Source organism: Lipophrys pholis (assembly GCF_963383615.2).
Source record: "Lipophrys pholis genome assembly, chromosome: 12".
NCBI lineage: Eukaryota > Metazoa > Chordata > Actinopteri > Blenniiformes > Blenniidae > Lipophrys > Lipophrys pholis.
The window spans coordinates 12185321-12208813 of NC_137641.1; the positions used below are offsets into that span (position 1 = coordinate 12185321).

The window sequence follows — 23493 nt, forward strand, 5'->3', positions numbered from 1 at the left end:
TCTTTAATATCTAACAGGCTATGATGAGAGCAACAATAGATTATGGATTATACATTATATAATCTTTATACATGTCAGCAGCAGAAACATCTTAAAGAATTAGATGTTCAACAAGGTCAAGGACTGAGAATATGTAGTGGATGTGGACCGTCGGTGCTGCTGCATTGGCTGTATTGGCATGGGCAACAATAATTGTATTTAATCAATTTTGTTTTTGGGGGGGGGGGGGGGGGGGGGTGTTACTGCTGGCCCTGACTGAAACTCCACCGCACGCTACTGCTTATAACCATGCATTATATTGTACGGAGCCCTTGAAGTGAAATGACGGAGCGGAGCTCCGTACTGTTCTAATTTTGTGAAATAATATTTAAAAAAATTTTAAAAAGGAGATTGACTCAGCGTTTGTCAAGTGGATCGGTCACGTGTACATTTATGAAGGAGAAAAATAGTATAAGATTATACCATTTTGTAAAAGAACGTAAACCCAATGAAAACTCCTCGTGTATTTTTTTTTTTCCTTTTGTCTCTGTTTTCAGATTTTTCTTGTGGTGTTTAGTCGATGTGTGTGTGTGTATTTTATGTTGGATCGTATTGTCAAAGTTACCATCGCCTGGAATGTTTTTTAAAGTTGAATAAAAAAATAAATAAAATAAAAAAGTCGATCAGTCACGTGTGTCTGTCTATGAAAACTACAACTTCCTGGTTCTGTGACGCCCCCTGATTTCAGCCAATCAAGGCGCGCCGCAGCGCGTGTTGTTTTGTCGGAAGTCTCCGTGTTGTTTTGACTTGTGTGCGTGGACCACGTGGAGGCGCGGAGTGACAAGTGTGGTGCTGCTGCGGCTTTATAGGCTCCTCACTCCGTCAACAGCTAACTACCAGAACTTTTTGTCGTCGCTGTAAGAGAGAGCGAGAGAGTGAGAGATGTCAGCTGGAGGTCAGACCACCAGGAGCAGGGACATCCCGGCCGTCAGGAGAGTCGCCATCCACGATGCTGCTCACATGCCCCAGGACTACTCCAGCACCCCCGGGGGAACTCTGTTCAGCACCACTCCTGGAGGTAATGCCGGGGTAGAGTCAGATTGAAAAAAAAAAAAAAAACAGTGAGCTTGACAGCTTGTTATGATCCTTCACATTCATAAAGTGATTGATATCCTCCACCCTGCAGATTACACACGACACGTGGCTGCGTGCTTAAATGTAGTACTGTTCAGTCACATCCTATTTATAGACACGCTATTACAGCATGCTGCTGCATGTTTACCATGCTCACTTTAGAAATAAAAAGAACTAAGGGCTGCTCTAGTGGTCATCCGGTCTGCTGCAAATTACTATGATCACAGTACGGTTTGTCAAAATTGTGCTATACATTGCAAAAAAAAAACAACCTTCAGCTTGTTTCATGAGGTCACAGTGAGATTAGAGGAGACAGTATATGTTAGCAGGTCAAGGGTCATCAACCTTAAAGGGGAGCAATGTGAAGGACGAGTTACAGACGCCCTGAATGTTAAGAGTTCATGTTTAACGACTATAAGTATTTATGTATGCCAAGAGGCTCAGACAGCTATTAATAACAGTGGATGTATAGTGGAAAAGTAAAGATGCATTTTCTTTTTTATACCTGTCATTGTAGTTTTTACTTATTTAACACAGTTGGACATTGTTTTGTCACATCGTGGGTGTCAATGGGTTTCCACAGTTGTTTGACCTATATATTTTACTCTTGTAGTCAAACACACACCAGCTGGAGGCCTTGGGAAATATCCACATTGGTGATAAAAAAGTTTCACCACCACCACCCCCCTCTCTGCTTGTGAGAAACCTGACTCAGATGCACATGTCCACTGTAGATACCGGGTCCTGTTCACATCAGCAGTTGAAACAGATCAAACAAACCCAATTAGGTCACTGAAGGTGTGTGAACACATATATAGGAGACATGAAACCAGGTTGTTAGTGAGGAGCACGTTGGTGACATGGTACCATGTCCATTCAAGTACAGAATCACTGTAACAGTAGATATTCCTGTCCAATCTTTACTGTTGGATTTTGTTCTATATTTATTTGTCCATATTTACATACAGACAAATGTCAAAAATGTGAAATATCACTGAAGTTTTAATCATTTTAACTCTTGATGTATAAACAAAAACTCTTCTCACTTTTTAATGCTTTTAATTGTGATGATTATTGCCTATGATGGAAGCGATTTAAAATCGATCCAAATAAATGTTATCCTTTTTTATGGATACTTTATTTTTGTGAATATTAAGATAACATTAAAAAATAAATTAAAACACATGTAAGAGCTCAGCTGATGTAAAATATATTTGGCACTAATATAAGAATTGGCATTTTTTGTATTCAGTATTCTTTGTGTACATGTATAAATATTACTCAGTTTTTTAAATAACTGTAGTAAATTTGTATGGTATTCAAGAAGTTTTTTTTATATAAATATAATTATTACAACTCAATTTTATTTCAATGAACACAGTTTCAACTTATATAATTATATAATTTAGTGTGAAGATTTTTATTTCATTTTAACAAAAGTAGCAACTTTGTACTATTCACATAGATGATGTTAATTTTATTGTTACTGTTTTGATATTGGTTTACTTTAAAGTGTATGTTAAAAGTCAGGGTTTATTCATTTATATTTTTGTTCTTTAATAATTCAGACCGAAGCAAAGGCAGCTATTTGTCATAGATTTATAAAAAAAAAAGTAAATACCTAAAAGAATAACACATACTTGTTAGAACTAGTCACTAGTACTCACATCTTAATATATTGTATGACTTCTGCTGAAGCACAATATTGACAAAAGGCTGCTTTTCCTGTGTTTATCTCCTGTCATCATGTTCAGGTACCAGAATAATCTATGACAGGAAGTTCCTCCTGCAGTGTCGGACGTCCCCTCTGACTCGAACTCCCCCGAACCTGCCTGACATCCCAGGAGTCACCAGGCCTCTCAAACCTGACTCCTCCAGCGATTCCAACCATCCTGAGTTGACGCCCCGCAAAACCACCGACCACAACTCTCATGCAGAGGAGAGCACCGGTAAATACGTCTTCAAGTTTTTTATATGAAACTGAGAAGATCTGTAGCCTCTCCTGTAGTTTCCTCCACTGAACTGCCATGTTTGTGTTTTTCTTGTGTAGGGGAGGATGCCCAGTTTGAAATGGACATCTGAAGAAACCTCACTGTGAATGAAAGTAATCCTAACATATCATAGTTTTTGTTTACTGGGATTATAAACAGAAATATCTGTTAAAATGAGGATGGTCTAACTCAGCGGTGTAGTCTAATTTCAGATTTGCTCTGAAAACAAGATGTTTTTCATTGTTGTAATGCCGGATATTTAGTAGTGAGAAACAACACTGACACCTCATGCCGTTTCTTTACTTTTATCACGACATCTGACTTTGTACAATATGACCCATAACATATTTTACAAGTAGGTCAAGGTTTGGATATTTTCCAAAATTGTGTTTTTAACGTTTTATGTATTTTGATTTATTTTATAACATTAAAGACTTGTCTTTAATTTTATCAGCAAATAAAACGGTATCTGCTCGTCAAACTGATGTTGCATTGAATGACTCGGACCACTGGGGGGCAGCAGACTCCTTCCGGAGGTGAATGATTGACGTTCTAGGAAATATCAGGAAGGTTTTGTGAGTTTTTGGGTGAAATTAAAGTGAGATTCTGAGAGACACTGGAGCTGAAGTTGATAATTACAATACGACGACTACCAGACAAAGTTGAAGTCTTCATACTCAAACTTGAGTCAGAGAGGAGGACTGATGTTATGAAAAAATAAAGCATGGCTGCAGAAAGTTTCCTCCCTTCAAGAGGAACTGGATTCTAAACTGAGTCAAACTTATTCTGATAAACTTAAACCAAATAAAATTTTGTGCTGCAAGAAACTGATTCTGAGTGTTGTAATGGTTATTATTTTTCACTTCTCTGTGGAGTCCTGTATGGCCTGGCTCTTTGTGGAGTTTGCATATTGATAGGTGGATGTATTTTACAGGGGACGCACATTTCTGCATTCCTTCTTTTAATCTCCCTCCAGAAAATTTAATTAAATGTCACTTGGAGTCTGGTTTGTATTCCAAGTATTTTAAAGTTATGAGACCCCCCCCCCCCCCCCCCCCCCCCCCCCCCCCCCCCAAAGTGAGAGGTTTTGGAAAACGTCTCAATGTGAATCTAAGTTACTAATTCTCTGTACAAATAAACAGTTTTAATGTTATTTTTGTTTATACTAAAAGATGGAAATTAGAACACACCCTGTCACCACCTCAGTGAAGTGCTAACTATCAAGATTTGCGTAGTTATGGTTAATATGGCTGAGCAAGTGAACAAAAAGAATAAAAGAATATAGTTTGTAGGGCTTCATTTCAACTGAACAGCCATAATTCCACTTTCAGCAAGCAGATTCCGAGACATTTTGACTGTGGGCTCATAAATGACCATGATTTATTTCTCATCAATCGTACACAATATACAACTTCAAATAAGGTTCATGTCATTGCATTTTTCACATTCATAATTTATTCTAGACTCTTGTATTTCAAGAAGTGACACGTGAAACCTGCTAAATAAATATTTTATTCTAACACAGCAATCACTGTACAATTTAGACCACAGATATATCGAAACACTTCCATTTCAGGAACAAAAATTCAGTTCTTTGTGCATAAAAGAATAATTTATAGTGCTTCGGTCACAGAGACCGTTAAGTTTTTGAATTGATCCCACTGTTATAAGGGGGAAAACCAAAAAGTTCCTATCATTTCGTCAACAGTATAAGCGATCAATGTTGCATTAGTTGCATTTTTTTCATTTCTTGCATGACAGCAGGAGTCTCTGCTGCAGTGTCGGGCTGGACGGGACTGTAAAGTGGGTGGTTTAACGGCAGTTTTCAACCATAAAGTTGCATTACCGCCATCTGCTATTTCCTACAGTGTTTCCCTCCGCTCTCGTTGCCCTTCTGATTCTTCTTCTTTGCCTAGGTTGAATAGCGGTTGGCATCAATGAAGTTGCACTACCGCCATCTGCTGGTTCCAGCTTGTCCATACCATTCGAACCGCAATAAAAAAAAAAACAGCTGATCCAACCTGTAAGGTTGATGTCCTCAAAAACACCTTCCTGTTCTCCACCCTAATGACAGCCACACTCCTCCACCACCATGTTCTCATGATGCCTCATCGTGATCTTCCCTTTCTCGTAGTACAAGGTGGAGAGCGGTGACAGGCGCGTGGGCGCGCAGGACAGAAACGGCACCTTGTCTGAGTGGTACAGCTTCAGCAGGCCCTGAAAAGAAAGGAGAATGAAAAAGAAATAAACAGGTGATTAAAACACAACAAATAAAGTTTCATCTGTATGTGTTGCATAGGGAGACGATTATATCCTTACCTGCATGTATGCATGGTTGGTCGGAGTGAACTTCTCATCCACCGGTGCCGGACAGTTCCCTCCACAGCGATAAGCATTGAACCGTTTCGGATAGATGATCCACTGGTTCCAGCCAAGCTTCTGAAAGTCCACCCACATGTCTTCTTTTTGGCAGAGAGGACGCTTGGTCTCCAGTGGGGTGGCTCTCACGGGCCTCGACCTGCCCTGCTCTGTCGGGCTTCGAATCCTCGACATCTCCCTCCACTGGCCGACATACCTGGAGTGCTCTGCCGTGTGGATCAGCATGGGAACTTGCTGTCCAACTGGGTTCTGTCTCAAGAAGATCAGCATCATAACCTTGTCAGTTGTTGGGTGCTGGACTGTCTCCTTCACTTCAGGTGCGTCATCGGGCCTCTTTGTGGAGCGGTCCTTCTGCAGCCAGTGCTGCAGGATCTTCGTAACGTTGAACACTTTCCAAGAGGAGCTCATCGACCTCGGGCGAGCCCTGAAGCGGCCGACAAGTAAGCCGTTCGTTGTGCAGTCCACGCCAGGGCAGCGGTCGGAGTGGTAGATGTCTACCGAGGCGCTGGAGGCCTCGGTAAAGGCTGGCAGGTGGATGTGAAGTTCAGCCAGTTGAACGATGTCACTCGAAGACAAGGCGGTCATGTCAAAGGTGAAGGACCACCTCTTTCCTGCCTGGTGGCATCCTAAAGGAAAAGAGAGAGTGGGAACTTTAAAACTTCACTCAATGGAAAGCAGAATTTCATGCTACATTTCTGTCACAATAAATGTGAGCTTTTCCTAATGAGCTGCAAAAAAATTTAATAAATATAAATCATTAATAATAATAATAATAATAATAATAATAATAAATTTGATATTTGAATGTAGAATTTGAATCTTATTCAATCAACCAAAATACTTAAGGAGCTCAAATACAACTTTCTTTAACCATTAAAACAAATACAAAAAAGGAATATGGCAACCAGGTAATTTTTAACTGATGTTAAGATTTCCAAATGATGAGCCAGACACTTTAAGTAGCAATAGTAACTAAATCGGAAGGATCTATTTCTAAACTCCATTAATATGCTCTGGTAACTCACTCTTCGCCATGGTGCTGATCACGGAGTCAAAGTCGTGGAGATCGGGGTTGTCCTCAGTGAGTCTCACGCCAGGTACCGGAGTCCTGACCCGGTCCTCGATCGTCATGGTCCGGTAGAGCTGCATCATGTAGAGATGCAGTCTGCTGCTCTGCCGCCGCTGCTCCCGCCCGCTGCGCCCGCAGCAGCCGGTCCAACGGGCCCGTGCGTCAAGGCGCGTTCCGGCTGAGGACTGCGCGTCGCTGGACTCAGTAACCAAACCAACCAACAGAAGAATTCCAAAGGTAAAATCCATCCTGTCTCCAGGTGACTCCGCTCTACTGTCAGATTGCAGAAGGGAATGAAGCGAAAGGCGGATGGTCGGATTTATGAGGACACACCTTTGTCCCGAAGTCCTTTGAAGAGACTTGTCCAGAATCAGTTGGTGAATGGACCGTCAGATCAGAAACGCGTCGAGCTCCTTTGGGCCCGAAACGCGCTGACCTTTGAAGAGGCAGGAGATGTGAAAAGTGTCGCTGATTAGAGAGATCACGTTGATAAGCCATGAGATCTGATTAATGAGGACGCACGGCGGGCGGTGATCAAAACAATCCTTTGGCTCAGTTGAGAAACTTGAGTTAAAACCTTCTTTGCGCTCGACGTTATCCTATTAGTGATTTACCTGTTTGAAAAATCGACTTGTCAAGGAGAGACGTAAACGCATCTTTCTTAAACCCTAACTCACGTTTCTGGTGACGTTTACAAATGAAAATATAAACTCATATGCATGTAAAGCTTACTAATGTGGTGAAACAGGCACGAAATAGAAGCCACATTGTATAATAGTTGTCAGATGAATTATATATCCAAGGGTCTATTTTATTCGAGATATCCGATGGGGTTGAAAATGGGTTTTATTGTGTGTGAGATAAGCTGATCGCGGCTCATCTGTAAAACTAACTGGACTTGACCTCTTTGGACAGAAGAAAGAGCTGCAGGCACTCTTCAAAGCCTCCATTCTGTTTGATGAGAACAGCCAAGAAAATGTAAGCCATTGATATTAAACTAGTTCTCCTACTTTGGAAGTCCACTATTGTAGCAGCGTCAAAGAAACTTCAAAGACAAAAAACCCTGATTATAAATTGGAAAAAATTAAGAAAACCGTGTCTCTTTGTGGTGCAAAAACCTGGACTGAAACCTGTAAAACGCTCCACTTGTCCTGGTTCAGATTAGAGACTTTGGTTTTGATATCACGCTTCGTTACGTGTCACTTTGTGATCAGTGCTCAACTTTTGTTTGATGTTTTTGTAGCGGTCGACCGTCTTTGTACAACTGTGGGTATATTGACATCTCATGTCTTATTTGCACCTCTGTAGTGACTGACTGCCTTTGTGTATCACAATGGGTTTATCTTTGTGATGGATCGTGATAGGCTTTTTGTTTTATGAATTTATATATTTTTTAAACAAGTGAAGTGGTATACAGTAGGGAATAATTATCAATAAATGGGTCTTAAACAGAATTATTAAACACAGAAATAGTTGAAAGAGTTAGGGTTAATCGTTTAATCGTTTGCAACTGATTTACAAAAATCAACAAACAGGAGTTGCGTTTAAAACCTTTCCAAATGTGCACCAACTCCTCCGAGGAGCTGAATATTCAAAATATTTCGTATGCCATAACATTCACCACTTAGAGCATCACATATATTCCGCATTTACACCAGGGGTGGCTGTAAAAATAAACTTTTTCCGAGTAATTTATAACATTTTAAACTTAAACTGGGGAGGATTGCGACATGAAAGCTCCAGAATTATTAATTAACTTAAAGAAAATAAAACAACATCAATTAGTCACGAGCATCCCACAACGTTTCAGACTATATATTTTATTTTCTAATGGTTTTATGTCGTCTTTCAAACCTAATCGGAAGTCACTGTGAGTGCGCGCCGTGACGCACGTGTTGCACTGAGAGCCCATTAAAGCCTCCCCTCTCAGCTGGCACTGTTTGTTCCGATGAGCAGAGCGGGCCAACATGGACCGCTGCCTGCTCGTTGCTTTGCTCCTTCTTGTGAATCTGGAATTCTCCAGAGGTAACTTTCAATTTTCTCTGTTAATTCCAAACCGTATATTGTCAGATCTGAACAAAACGCTCGTTTTTCGTGAAATCGAACCAAACATCGCGAGGGACCGTGCATGACATTTGGATTAGGTTGCTCGTTGGATTGATTTTCTCATAAACTGAACTTCCTTCACTTAATTTGTACTTTTTCCACGTTTTTAGGTCGTTTTCTTTTCCATGTTCATTCTCTGCTTTTGCTAACTTTATCTCACAATCCAGAGTCACAGATCTGAGGACATGAGAATCTTTGTTTGCCTTGGAGTCACTTCCTGTCAGTTCATTCTATTTGGCATGAGTGGAGCTCATTGATCAATTTAAATTAAATCAAGTAAAAAAAAAAAAAAAAAACTACATTGATAGCGATTGACAAGTTGCCGTAAAGCGAGCCCCGTTTGCGACCTGCCGTAAACTGCCGTTAGCAGCCTAAAGCCATTGAGTGGATAAAATGTCAGCAGTCTGGAGGTATTTTAATGTTGACAACGAAACCTGCTTGGTTTTACTGAAAATACTGTTTATGTTGTAGTTTTTTATAGTTTATGTTAGTCAAGCTGATTCACTGGGTTTCATTTTTAATTTTTTTTATTTGCCACAAAATCCAGGTGAAGTTGTTTAGGTTAACATAAATAGGCGATACAAGACTGCAGAGTGTAATTGTTTTTTTTGTTTTTTTTTGTTAGGACTGAATAAAGTTTAAATAAGTTCTTAAGTCAGTCTGAGAAGAATTGTGATTCAATAAGTGAGTTTTACAATAATTTCTAGCTAAACAAAGCTTCTGCCAATAGTGCTTTTAGCTTCAGGCATCTTAGTTGCTCCAAAAATAGACTGAGTATATTTGCAATAGCAATGTAAGTATCAGATCGGGAAAGTATCGGTATCGGCAGATACTCATTTCTGAAAAATCTGATCCGTATCGGGGGCAAGAAAGTGTGATCGGGACATAACTAAGGAATTACATGAAGATGATGGAAAATTGTAATGAGTTGTCACACTTGATACTGAAATCTCTTCTGTTCAGTCAGTTTGAAGCGACTGAATTAACATAAACTATTCAACATTTTTCTTTTTTTTTTTAAACACTGTACTTTAGAACTGTATCTATCATCTATCCATAACTTTTCAACAACCTTACTTGGTTTATCTGTTTGTCAAAGAAAATGTAATGGCTTGTGTTAAAATGTGGCATAGAGGTGGGAAAAAAAAACATTTGCTCACTTGGCATCAGTTTTCTTACTCTTTTTCTGGAGAGCCATCGTCTTGAGTGTAATTGTGAGTTTAGTTTAAAAAAAAACGTAATCCATGTGACTTACACGGGTTGGATGAATTCTTCCGGCTGCTTTTCACTTTATGTCGACAGGACAAAACTCTGGATGCTTTCAAGGCCAGTGGCAGTGCGATGATGGCCTCTGCATCCCTGATGTATTGAGATGTGATGGACAAGGGGACTGTCTAGATGGATCTGATGAAATGAACTGCCCTGGTTGGTATTTATATTGCTTCTCAAAGAAATTCTAAAGCATAACGGAACATGACTCAAGACATACTTTTTTTTTTTTTTTTTTAAAGCCATCTTCAGTTTTTATTGGTTATGGCACATTTCACAGAACATTAACACAATGTGTTCTACTCTCATCAATAGCGGTTGACCCTTTTTGTCTGCTGAGTAAATGAAACTTCCACATTTCTGTCCAAGCAAAACGGGATCCCTTTAGTATTTTCTTCCTTTTAACACGTGCACTCTCAGGCTCCTTGGATTGTCCATGGGGTCAGTTTGCTTGTTTGGACACCGTCGGCTGTGTTGACTCGTCGGCCCGCTGCGATGGACAAATCCAGTGTCCAACCGGCTCTGACGAGGAGAACTGTCCGGCCATCGACGGCTGTCTGGACTCCGAGTGGATGTGTCAAAACCGCATCTGTATCCCCAAAGAGCTGCGCTGCAATGGGCAGGACGACTGCATGGACAACTCTGACGAGGACGACTGTGGTGAGGAAGATGACGACTTGGGCTACATTCACACTGCAGGTCTTGGATGTTCAATTAGGATTTTGTGCTGAGATCCGATTTCTTTGCGTGATCGTTCACACTACATTTTGATTGCAATGTGACTTGACTATGCAGACGTCAGTCGCATTGAAAGACATCGGATACATATTGAATTCGGTGCCACATATGATGGAGGCCCGGGTCCAACATTCATGGGGTCACAAAACAGATTGGGTATGGGACATTTGTGTGCAGAAAATCAGAATTGGGCCGAATTTACTTGCAGTGTGAACGCAGCTTTAGAGTGACTGACACACGTATTAACACTATCAAATGAGGTGGGCTGTATGGTGCAAAGCAATAACCACAAGAAGACCTTTTTTTTTTTTTTGTGGCAACTGCACGTTGTCCCTGTGCGTTCACACACACTTCCTGTTTCTTTGGTTTTCTTGCACATGCGTTTGGTTAGTTAGTAGGAGGTTTGAACGTATGTGACTCTATGTGAATGATTGGTGACATGTAAATTGAACATGGGCAATCTGTAAGTATAATGCAGTCAAAGGTAGAAGTGCAGCTCATCTCTCCTTTCTGCAGATGTGTGCACCGAGAGCAGCGTACGGTGTCCTGGAGGGACGTGTCTCTCTGCTGAAAAGAGGTGTGATGGACAGTTTGATTGTTCCGACAGCAGTGATGAGCCTTTAACCTGCGGTGAGCCAGAAGGGGTCTTTACTGCAACAATAAAATGCTGCATGAGCATGAATGCTTGTAATGTTTAATACCGTGCTTCCTGCAGGTCGAATCTGTGCGATCAGCAATGGTGGATGTAGCCATGTGTGTACCGATGAGCCCTGGGGAACCCGCTGTACTTGTCCTGCAGGGTTTACGCTCTCTCCCAATGGAGTAGTCTGTAAAGGTGTGTGGGCCGCTCTGAAATCCCAAATAACACTGAGAATAATCGTCTGGATGCTGTCAATTAACTAAACAAGGCCAGATATATGGTAGTAATGGATGCTGTAGTAGAACTTCAGCAGATCTAGTTGACCCTTCATGCCCGCTTTTGCCAAATAACATGAACGTTTTTAATTTTCGTAGCTCTTTCACATATTTCTTTATATTTTGTCAAACTAATGTGAACACTTATTTCTCAGATTTGGATGAATGTGCCACACCTTTCCCTCCCTGCCCTCATTACTGCCTTAACACTCCTGGGTCCTACTATTGCCACTGCAGAGATGGCTTCAAACTGTGGGAAGGCGCCACATGTCTGGCTTCAGGTAACAAGGCAACTTTTTATTATTTTTTTTAGATCTAACTATGTAGTGCACGTGCATCACTAAGTTGTTTGCTGCCAGTTTCACCTCATTTTGAGTAGAGTAGTATTGTTGCGGTCTGTAATATACCGACATACTGACCTACACAGAGAAGATGCTTGTAAACGGCTTCATCTAGATCTGATCATAATTGACTCTTTTGATTCTGTCTTTTCAAATGATCAATGCCAACAAAGTGCACTTGGACAATAATTTAAATCGTAATTGCTGGTGACTTTGATGTGGATGCGCTCATGACTAAAGCAAGAAACCCTTTGTGGTAAGATTTGAAGAGGGGGGGCCTTGTAGTTTAGGTAAACAAGCAACAAGCAAGGCCTCTAAAGAAATTTATCAAAGACAGTAAAGTGTTTTTACTGTTATGATGAAATGCAAATTTCAAACAAAATATGCAATGTAATCAACATTCTTTGTCCATCCACAGTCATTGATTTATAGTCTAGTGCTGATCTGATTGATGCAATTGCCTTGAAGTTGTTTCAGGTTATTTTAAAGATGAAAAGCTCTATTTTTGTGTAAATAATACCGCCAGCTCCATCCAATATGAATTTCTGTTTAGGTAATGGGACTCGACTGCTGATGGTGCAGAAGAGCACCATGGGATTGTTGAATGTGAAGTCTCAACAGTTCAACGTTATCCAGACTTCAGTGTTTGACCCTGTGGCCTTGGCATTTGACGTTACCAGAGGGTGGTACTACTGGGCTGACCGCAATGGCAAGATTTACAAAAGTGATGGACAGGAGAGCTGGACTGCTTACAACGGTTAGTTAAGGATGTTTATTTTCTGGAATTTCTTAAAAGCCTGTTGAACAAATGGATATAAAGTTTTGGTTTTCTTTTTTAGGAGATCCTGGCATTATTGGTCTTGCATGTGACTGGCTTAATGGAAACCTGTTCTGGACCAATCATGAAACAAAATCGATCTATATGCAGTCGTCGGATGGGAGAAGTTACACAATTGTTCTGAGCAAAAACATCAGCCCATCCGAGTTGGTGCTTGTACCTGTGGAGAGGTGTGTGTGTGCAACATTTAATCTGTTTGAACTTCAAGAAATATACTTGAATCCATTTATTCCTGTGTTGTGCTCGCTTGGTTTGTTTGGAATGGTGTGGCTTTGAATGATGACTTTTGAATTTAGAGAATAAGATTTTACAAAGTCTGGCACTGTGGTAATGTCAAGCTATCAAGAAAACATGATTCGTCATAACGACTCCCTGTCTTCCAGCTCAATGTTCTGGATCAATGCGGGTCCAGGTGACAGGGAGACAATAGAGAAGTCTTGGATGGATGGGTCAGAAAGAAGCTGTCTGACTATCATCACTGCTCAGTCTGCTCACAGCCTCACCGCCGATGTCGCTGCCATGCGGCTGTACTGGATCAGTGACTTTAAGAAGGTGAGTTTTGGAGAGGAAAACAAAAATATCGGAGCTTGTCGTGTAAAAATGGTTTGCAATCACTACATAACTGGGAATATTTTCACATTTGTGCTTCGATCCCAGGAGATTAGTGGTGTAACACATTTTATTGGCATTGGAGTTCCTGTCTAAAATTCCTCATTATTGCCATTTTGTGAAACCTTTGTAAAGATGTCTACCAGACTATAAGCAACTTGTCCATTGTTGTATATTGAGCAAAATCTATCTACATCAGCATATCCACTGTAGATTTTAGAGTGATTTGTAGTCGTGTATTAAACAGTCACCATATTTTTCCCCCTCATTCAGTCTGTAGAGACGGTGATGATGGACGGGTCTGGTCGTTACTCGTTCACTGGATTGTTCAACGGAGGACCGGCTCTGAGCTTTGCTGTGTTTGGAAGTGTATTCTACTGGGTTGATGACCGAGGACTGTGGCAAGTCGCACAAAACCAACCAACTCAGAAGAAATTACTTTTGAAAAGTGATCTTCCACTGTTGGCGGTGTACCATGAGCTACAGCAGCCCCAAGGTACTTTCAAGACTTTTTTGAAATCTGCAGCACATTAACGTTTTTCTTTCTACTTTTCAAGTCATGGTGTAAATGCTACCCGAGTTTGCAACTCATTTTTAACCCTTTAATTCCTATCCACATCGGGTTAAGTTTTGGGTTTGATTTTTGTTGGCTCGTGATCAAATCCTAGTCTCAAATCTACGAAGCAAAGTGAAATGATGTGCTTGTAAAAGGGAGCAATTGAAAAAAAACTTATCCTGTCACTGGTGACTGCTTATAACCACAACTCCCAGACATTTTGATATCTAGAAGCCTCAAACTACCAGAAAGTAGAGAAATGGAGTCGAGGCACTAACCATCACAGTGAACCAAAGGCCTTTGGCCAAATTTGACTGAGATTGGACGGGTTGTACTACAAAGTGTCATATTTTAGAACATGAGCTTTTTGTTGTCAAAAACGGTAATATTGAAGAACTGCCAGATAATACAAGTTGAAATGGTCTTTAAAAATAAAACCAAGCATTGTAGTTATGAGTTAAATTGGCAAGAAGTTTGTATTGAGTTGACTTCAAAATATAAAAAAATTCACATTTTGGACAACATATTGTGTCATGACACTATGAATCTTTATTATGTTCATCATTGTCAAGGTCAATAAGATTTGTTAATGATGTACAACTTGTCACTGATCAGGTTCTTCAGCGTGTACAAAGACTGATTGCCGACTCTGCCAGCTCACTAAAAGCAACCTTGACGGATACATTTGCACTTGTCCAAACTCCAAAGTACTGTTGCCTGATGGGAGCTGTGAATGTGAGTTTATCAAATCTTTAATTTACCTGCTTCCTTTAAGCTCAAATATCTACGTCTTGCTTGAGATCTTGTTTAATGATAAACATCAGTCCATTTGATAGCAAAAGGAAAGCTGGCATTCGACTATAAATCTTTTTGGTTTCACAGATCCACGATTCCTGTATAATACGGCTACAAATATCCACTTAGTAGAGTACAGAGCCAGAGAGGTTATTGACACCCAGCTCTTCACCGCCAAAGATGGCATCCTGTCTTTTGATCTGGACTGGCAAAGAGACTGGGTGTACTGGGTCAACCAGACTGGTCACGTCCAACGCACCAGCCTCAAAGCAAGCAATGTCGAGGCCGTCCCAGCTGCTCTGCCAGGTAAATACTCGAACTGCTGCTATAACTTCGTCATGAGATTTTTCTGCCTACCTACAGTATGAGTCACCCGATAAGCGTTGAAATAATCCCCAGATTTCTAGCTGGCAAGAATCTAAACTCTTTCCATACCTCTTTTCAGTTTGTTTTATAACTGTGGACCAGAGGACTGGAAGTCTTTTCTGGGTGTCATGCGACCAACACAGCATTGGTACCGCTGTCGATAAACACCCACAGCGACTGTACTACACGCCGCGTGCGATCCAAGACCTGCACCTGGACTGGATGGGACGTCTGATGTATTGGTTGGAAGAGGATCGGATTCTCAGTATGAGCATGACGGGAGGCAAAACTAATGAGCTGCTGCAGTTAGCCGGAGGCTTCGGGGAGAGCGTCGCGTTTGATCTCAGGGCTAATAGTTTGCTGTGGAACTCAAAACAAGCAGGTTGGTATCTTTTATGAATTCAACTTTGTTTGACACGCTGGAGCACAAATGCACCTCCTAAGTCTGATTAACTGAGCCTGAAAGAAACCAGTTGACACATTTTGAAATTGTCAGTATAAAAATAAAGATGACTGATTCTTTTAGGCTTTTCTGTAGCTGTACAATCAGTCTTGACTTTTCTTAGGCTCCCACCATAACTTGCAATCAGTGTAATTCTATGAAATGGTATTATAATAGAAAACTGACAAAATAAGACATAAGGATTCTGGATTATAAGTGACAGTGGGAAATTTAGTATTTTAAATACTTGACAGTTTAGGTCCTTGCTCCTTCTACAGGCCTCACAAAACTGAGTTTGCTGCAAGACAAAAGCCACAAAGCTGGAAGAAGATGGAACATCTCGGGTTCAGTTGCAGCTGCTCTTGAACCATACCTGCTCACAGTTTCTGATGACGTAATTAATTTGTGGGATCAGCGAGATGGACGCCTCATTGGAGACATGACAGCGAAGGATCACGTGTTCAGTGCGATTGCCCTAGTTGGGAAACTTCAGACAGGTCAGATGAAACTAATCTGTTTATTTATTCACTTTCAGAGTTTCTTTCATCAGCTTGAGCCATATTGCATGTTTTCCTTAAAGGGGGTTTGGATTGTTTGTTGCTGTAATCTTGGTGTTGAATCGTGCAATCTGTTGTTCCTCACATTACATTTCTATTGAATCCTAACCTATAAAAATAAGTAGTAAAAAGGCACTTGCCAAGTCGGTTTCTCTGGAAAAAAAACTGCCACTTTTAAGCCTACCTTCTTATTCAATTGGATTTTGACTTTTTTTTTAAGCTCTTGAATGACTTGTTATTAATCCAATGTTGTGCTAATCTCCTCAGTGCTCGGTTATCCAGCCTGCAATGAACCGTCTGTGGTGTGTCGACACTCGTCAGTCTGCCTTTCACCAGCTCAACTGTGTGACGGCAAAACCGACTGCCCTGAAGGCGATGATGAGGAGTTTTGTGTTGGGACATGTCCCTCCAAAGGTATAAAGTTGACTTGGCACTGGATTCTTTTTGTATGATGGTGCTGCCTTTAGGTTTTCTATCTTTTTTGGCCGGTTGATTATTTTTTCTTTTCTCGCCTGGTCTCAGAGGATTTTAGGTGCAGGGACCGTAGAAGTTGTATCACCAGAAATCTTGTGTGCGACGGTCGCTCTCACTGTCGTGATGGCTCCGATGAGGTTGATTGCTCAACCATAACGTCACTTGTAACGCCGGCAAGCATCCTGAAATGTCGCATGGGATCAAAGCCTTGCAGTGATGGCAGAGAGTGTGTTTTATACAGCCATGTGTGTGATGGGGAAGAGGACTGTAGCGATGGTTCAGATGAACTTGAATGTGGTGGTAAGTTTTCTAAAGTGAAATTCAATAGCATTGACAGTTAGTCTTCTTAATTTATTGATGTAATGTTGAACTATTTGGTTTGACTTATTTTTTTCTGTTTTTTGAAAGATGTTCCACAAGCGACCACAACTGCTGCAAAACCCAAAAACAGTCAAATTGATGAAAAACCAGCCTGCTCCAGCCCATCTGTCAAATGTCCCTCTGCTGACGTCTGCATTACTCCACAACAGTTTTGCAATGGGAAAAAGGACTGTCCTGATGGCTTTGATGAAAATAACTGCTTGAAGAAATGTCCCTCAAAAAGTAAGCCATATTTTGTTGTAACTTTGAAATCTAATGACCCAAAATGGGTATTCAGTAATTTTCTTCTGTTCCAGGTGACTTTCTCTGCAAGGACCGTCGGAGTTGCATCTCTAGCAGCCAAGTTTGTGACGGTCGTTCCAATTGCTACGATGGCTCTGATGAAGCAGCCTGTTCAAATGTGGCTGCTCCTCCTCAAACAACTCTGAAATGTCGCCTGGGCTCCCGACTGTGCCGAGACGGGACTGAATGTGTCCTTTACAGTCACGTCTGTGACGGGGAAAGAGACTGTCGAGATGGATCAGATGAACTAGGCTGTGGTGCGTATTTATCTGAAGATGAGGACGTTGAAAAGGTTTATTATATTTTAATGTGCAATGATCTGCGTATTGTTACCTAATGTTGTTTTTCTAGATTCCACAGAGAGTACCAAACCTATTGTGGAAATCCCAGGGTTGAATGACTTGCCTGCACCCATTAAAGCATTCACTGAGCCTCCCACTAAGCCACTGTGCACCAGCCCTTCAGTTCTGTGTCCAGGTTCCTCTGTGTGCCTCAGCCCAGCTCAGATATGTGATGGAAAGAAAGACTGTCCTGATGGATCTGATGAGAAATGTCTGCAAAGGTGTCTGTACAGAAGTAAGTCGTTATGGGATAAATTTACTTTTACACAATATTGTTTGCGCTCCACAACATAGAAAATGGAAAATATGACTATGTTCTCGGAGTTAATTTAAAGGTTTGAAGTGAAATCACTTCATCATTGTTGTAAGTTTTCCATATACATGGCAAACTCAAATGCAATTTTACCTTTATCTCTAGCCGACTTCCTCTGTAAAGACCGCCGGAAATGCATCTCCAAGAGCCAAGTATGCGACGGTCGATCTGATTGCATCGATGGTTCAGATGAGGTCGACTGTCCAAGTGTAGATCTTCCTGCTCCTCAAAAAACTGTCCTGAAATGTCCACTGGGATCCAAGCTGTGCCAAGACGGGACTGAATGTGTCCTTTACAGTCACGTCTGTGATGGAGACAGAGACTGTCGAGATGGATCAGATGAACTGGGATGTGAGTATCGTAGCAGACACTAGCCTCATGATGTTATGCCATCATCCAGATGTTGCAGAGTGTCACTTCTGTTGTTTGCTCACATTTAGGTGACTCTCTTGCATCTAATAAACCAGTAACTGAGCCTCCCACCAAACCACCGTGCACCAGTCCTTCAGTTCTGTGTCCAGGTTCCTCAGTGTGCCTCAGTCCAGCTCAGATATGTGATGGAAAGAAAGACTGTCCTGATGGATCTGATGAGAAATGTGTACAAAGGTGTCTATACCGAAGTAAGTTACTTGAAAATATAATCTTTGCTACTAGTATCTTTCCCCAACAGGAAGAAACCGGGCTGCCTAAAGGTCTTGCTGGTGTTGAGTGCTACATGGCTTTTCATAAAAATGTCACTACAGACAGTTTTGTGAAATGACTTAATCCTTATTGTTGCAAGTTTTCCATATACTGGGCAAACTCTCATGCAGTTTCACCTTTTTCTGTAGCTGACTTCCTCTGTAAAGACCGCCGGAAATGCGTCTCCAAAAGCCAAGTATGTGACGGACGATCTGATTGCATCGATAGTTCAGATGAGGTCGACTGTCCAAGTGTAGATCTTCCTGCTCGTCAAAAAACTGTCTTGAAATGTCCACTGGTATCCAAACTGTGCCAAGATGGGACTGAATGTGTCCTCTACAGTCACGTCTGTGATGGAGACAGAGACTGTCGGGATGGATCAGATGAACAGGGATGTGAGTATCGTAGCAGACACTCATCTAATGCTGATATTCCACCTTCTACATGTTGCAAAGTGTCACTTCTGTTGTTGTTCGCTCACATTTAGGTGACTCTCCTCCATCTAAAAAACTGATAACTGAACCTCCCACCAAACCACCGTGCACCAGCCCTTCAGTTCTGTGTCCTGGTTCCTCGGTGTGCCTCAGTCCAGCTCAGATATGTAATGGAAAGAAAGACTGTCCTGATGGATCTGATGAGAAATGTCTGCAAAGGTGTCCTTACTGGAGTGAGTAACTTGAAAATGTAATCATTGCTACTTGTATCATTCCCAAAAAGAGAGTGCGCTGTTTAATTATCTTAAATGTTTTCTCAGAAATTGTCACGAGAAAGATTTTGTGAAATGTCCATAGTCGATACATTTTAGGTATACAATAACACACGGTGCCATTTATCTCTTCGATCTCCTTCAGCTGACTTCCTCTGCAAGGATCGTCGGACCTGCGTCTCCAAAAGCAAAGTATGTGACGGTCGATCCGATTGCAGCGATGGCTCGGATGAATTCAGCTGTCCGAGCCTAACTCTTTCTCCTCCTCGGAAAACATCGCTCAAATGTCGCCTGGGCTCCAGACTGTGCCAAGACGGGACCGAATGTGTCCTTTACAGTCACGTCTGTGATGGAGACAGAGACTGTCGAGATGGATCAGATGAACTGGGATGTAGTGAGTATTCATCTGAAAGATTTTCTAGGTGGACTGAAATACATAACATTAGCTGTTACGAATAACTTGACGTCATTGCTTCAGATGTTGCAGAGGGTGCCACTTCTGTCACTGTGGAAAAGTCACATACAAGTGTCTCACGTGAATCCAGTAAACCATTTACTGAGCCTCCGACCAAACCACCGTGCACCAGCCCTTCAGTTCTGTGTCCTGGTTCCTCTGTGTGCCTCAGTCCAGCTCAGATATGTGATGGAAAGAAAGACTGTCCTGATGGTTCTGATGAGAAATGTGTACAAAGGTGTCTATACCGAAGTAAGTTACTTGAAAATATAATCTTTGCTACTAGTATCTTTCACCAACAGGAAGAAACCGGACTGCTTAAAGGTCTTGCTGGTGTTGTGTGCTACATGGCTTTTCATAAAAATGTCACTCCAGACAAATAGATTTGTGAAATGACTTAATCCTTATTGTTGTAAGTTTTCCATATACTGGGCAAACTCTCATGCAGTTTCACCTTTTTCTGCAGCTGACTTCCTCTGTAAAGACCGCCGGAAATGCGTCTCCAAAAGCCAAGTATGTGACGGACGATCTGATTGCATCGATAGTTCAGATGAGGTCGACTGTCCAAGTGTAGATCTTCCTGCTCGTCAAAAAACTGTCCTGAAATGTCCACTGGTATCCAAACTGTGCCAAGACGGGACTGAATGTGTCCTCTACAGTCACGTCTGTGATGGAGACAGAGACTGTCGGGATGGATCAGATGAACTGGGATGTAGTGAGTATTCATCTGAAAGATTTTCTAGGTGGACTGAAATATATAACATTAGCTGTTACTAATAACTTGATGTCATTGCTTCAGATGTTGCAGAGGGTGCCACTTCTGTCACCATGGAGAAGTCACATTCAAGTGTCTCACGTGAATCCAGTAAACCATTTACTGAGCCTCCCACCAAACCACCGTGCACCAGCCCTTCAATTCTGTGTCCTGGTTCCTCTGTGTGCCTCAGTCCAGCTCAGATATGTGATGGAAAGAAAGACTGTCCTGATGGATCTGATGAGAAATGTGTGCAAAGGTGTCCTTACTGGAGTGAGTAGCTTGACAATGAAATGACTACATTTTGAACATGCACGTAGAACCAGATATAGTTTGGCTTCATTGAGTTCGAGTCAGTATTTGTGGTTTTTTGTCTGCAGCTGACTTCCTCTGTAAAGACCGCCGGAAATGCGTCTCCAAGAGCCAAGTATGTGACGGACGATCTGATTGCATCGATGGTTCAGATGAGGTCGACTGTCCAAGTGTAGATCTTCCTGCTCCTCAAAAAACTGTCCTGAAATGTCGCCTGGGATCCAAGCTGTGCCAAGACGGGACCGAATGTGTCCTTTACAGTCACGTCTGTGATGGAGACGGAGACTGTCGGGATGGATCAGATGAACTGGGATGTGGGTATCGTAGCAGATTCCGCTCATGTTGATATTTTGCCTTCTTGATGTTGCAGATTTTGTCACTTATTGTTCGTTCACATTTAGGTGACTCTCCTGCATCTAATGAAACCTTTACTGAGCCTCCCACCAAGCCACCGTGCACCAGTCCTTCAGTTCTGTGTCCAGGTTCCTCCGTGTGCCTCAGCCCAGCACAGATATGTGATGGAAAGAAAGACTGTCCTGATGGATCTGATGAGAAATGTTTGCAAAGTTGTCCTTACAGGAGTAAGTAACTTAAATATTGTTGTTACTTGTATCCTTCCCCAAAAGAGCAAGGGCACTGTTTAATGATCTTCGTGGTGTTGTGATTTAAATGGTTTTTCATTATCACTTTAGAAGAATAGAATTGTAAACTGTCTATAGTCGATAAATTGTAGGTATGCAATAACACTATAGTTCCATTTGTCTCTTTGACCTTCCTCAGCTGACTTCCTCTGCAAGGATCGTCGGAGCTGTGTCTCCAGGAGCCAGGTTTGTGACGGTCGAAGTCATTGTCGCGATGGCTCCGATGAGGTTGGCTGTTCAGATGTAGCTCTTCCCACACCTCCTAAAACTACACTGAAATGTCGATTAGGATCCAGACTGTGCGAAGATGGCACTGAATGTGTCTTGTACAGTCATGTCTGTGATGGAGACAGAGACTGTCGAGATGGATCAGATGAATTAGGATGTGGTGAGTGATTTACAATTTAATGTGAATTTTAAGCGTCAGTCTGTTTTTATACTACCTCTGTTTTTATTGACTTTCTTTAGATGTTGACAAAAGTGCTGCTTCGGTTGAGGAAAATTCACATTTAGCCGATGCGCCTTCACCCAATGAACCATTCACTGAGCCTCCCACCAAGCCACCGTGCACCACTCCTTCAGTTCTGTGTCCAGGTTCCTCGGTGTGCCTCAGTCCAGCTCAGATATGTGATGGAAAGAAAGACTGTCCTGATGGATCCGATGAGAAATGTGTGCAAAGATGTCCTTACTGGAGTGAGTAGCGAGATTAATCCTTATATTTGTCACATGCAGATATAGTTTCACTCATTTCTAGCTATATTCTTTTATTGTTTGTAGGTGACTTTCGATGTAAGGACCGTCGGAGCTGCGTCTCCAAAAGCCAAGTTTGTGATGGTCGATCGGATTGTCATGACAGCTCAGATGAAGTCAACTGTCCAAGTGTAGATCTTCCTACTCTTCCTCCTAAAAAAGCTACACTGAAATGTCGCCTGGGCTCCAGATTGTGCCAAGATGGGACTGAATGTGTCCTGTACAGTCACATCTGTGATGGAGACAGAGACTGTCGAGATGGATCAGATGAACTGGGATGTGGTAAGTATTTATGTGAAAGTGGTTGAGTTAAAGCACCTGGGATAAACAATGCATTGCCATGGAAAAAACACTAAAGGGGTGAAAGAGTGCATATATGATATAATGGGTGGAGAAGAGTGTCAGATCTGATGTCGGAAAGAAATTTAGCTGCAAGAGCAAAAGGGAGGTTGACAATATGGTCGGGTGACTTGCTCTGATGTATGGTTTGATAGCAGTGAGACAGGAGGCAGCTTTGGTGGCAGAGGTGAAGATGAGGTTGCCATTGGGAATTACCACAATAGACAGGATGAATAAAAAGATTTGAAGGACTTTGAGCAGATTAGAGATAATTAGACAGACCAAGTTAAGATGGTTTGAACATGTGCTGAGGAGAGAGTTTAAATGATGAGCAAAGGATGTTTGAGATGGATCAGTCAGGCAGGAGGACAAGGAGAAGCCCTCAGAGGATTAGTTGTAGTGATGGAGGACATAGAGCTTGTTGGTAATAGAAGAGAAGACATGTGATTGATTGAAATGGAGGCAGATGGTCCACTCGGTCAATCCCTAAAGGAGCATCTGAAAGATGATTCGTTTAGCGGTTCACAATCTGATGATATGCTGCTTTTGTTTTTTTCATTCTTTGTAGATGTCGCAGAGAGTGACACTTCTGTTGTGGGACATCCAAACCTAAACATCCCTCCTGTAGCCTTAACTGAGCCTCCCACCAAACCACCTTGCACCAGCCCTTCAGTTCTGTGTCCTGGTTCCTCTGTGTGCCTCAGTCCAGCTCAGATATGTGATGGAAAGAAAGACTGTCCTGATGGATCTGATGAGAAATGTGTGCAAAGGTGTCCTTACTGGAGTGAGTAGCTTGACAATGAAATGACTACATTTTAAACATGCACATAGAACCAGATATAGTTTGGCTTCATTGAGTTCGAGTCAGTATTTGTATTTTTTTGTCTGCAGCTGACTTCCTCTGTAAAGACCGCCGGAAATGCGTCTCCAAAAGCCAAGTATGTGACGGACGATCTGATTGCGTCGATGGTTCAGATGAGG

The 23493-nt window shown here is 41.7% G+C and overlaps 2 protein-coding genes across 2 annotated transcripts; one reads left to right on the forward strand and one right to left on the reverse strand.

Annotated features, from left to right (window-relative positions):
- The first annotated feature begins 725 nt into the window (after positions 1–725).
- On the forward strand, positions 726–3934 carry LOC308118143 (eukaryotic translation initiation factor 4E-binding protein 1-like). The gene is made up of 3 exons (XM_080477417.1): positions 726–1057; positions 2868–3062; positions 3164–3934. Exons 1-3 carry the CDS (start codon positions 922–924, stop codon positions 3193–3195), a joined length of 363 nt encoding a protein of 120 aa, XP_080333543.1. The 5' UTR covers positions 726–921; the 3' UTR covers positions 3196–3934.
- A 1234-nt stretch (positions 3935–5168) lies between these two features.
- Positions 5169–6800, reverse strand: LOC308117927 (nodal homolog; the record flags this gene model as incomplete). The annotated part of the gene is made up of 3 exons (XM_080477047.1): positions 5169–5321; positions 5424–6109; positions 6509–6800. 3 exons carry the CDS (start codon positions 6798–6800, stop codon positions 5169–5171), a joined length of 1131 nt encoding a protein of 376 aa, XP_080333173.1.
- Positions 6801–23493: the final 16693 nt, after the last annotated feature.

Coding starts and splice junctions, on each gene's coding strand:
- LOC308118143 (XM_080477417.1), top strand. CDS start 922: ATGTCAGCTGGAGGTCAGACCACCAGGAGCAGGGACATCCCGGCCGTC. Junction 1,058..2,867: donor GTTCAGCACCACTCCTGGAG/GTAATGCCGGGG, acceptor CATCATGTTCAG/GTACCAGAATAATCTATGAC. Junction 3,063..3,163: donor TCATGCAGAGGAGAGCACCG/GTAAATACGTCT, acceptor TTTCTTGTGTAG/GGGAGGATGCCCAGTTTGAA.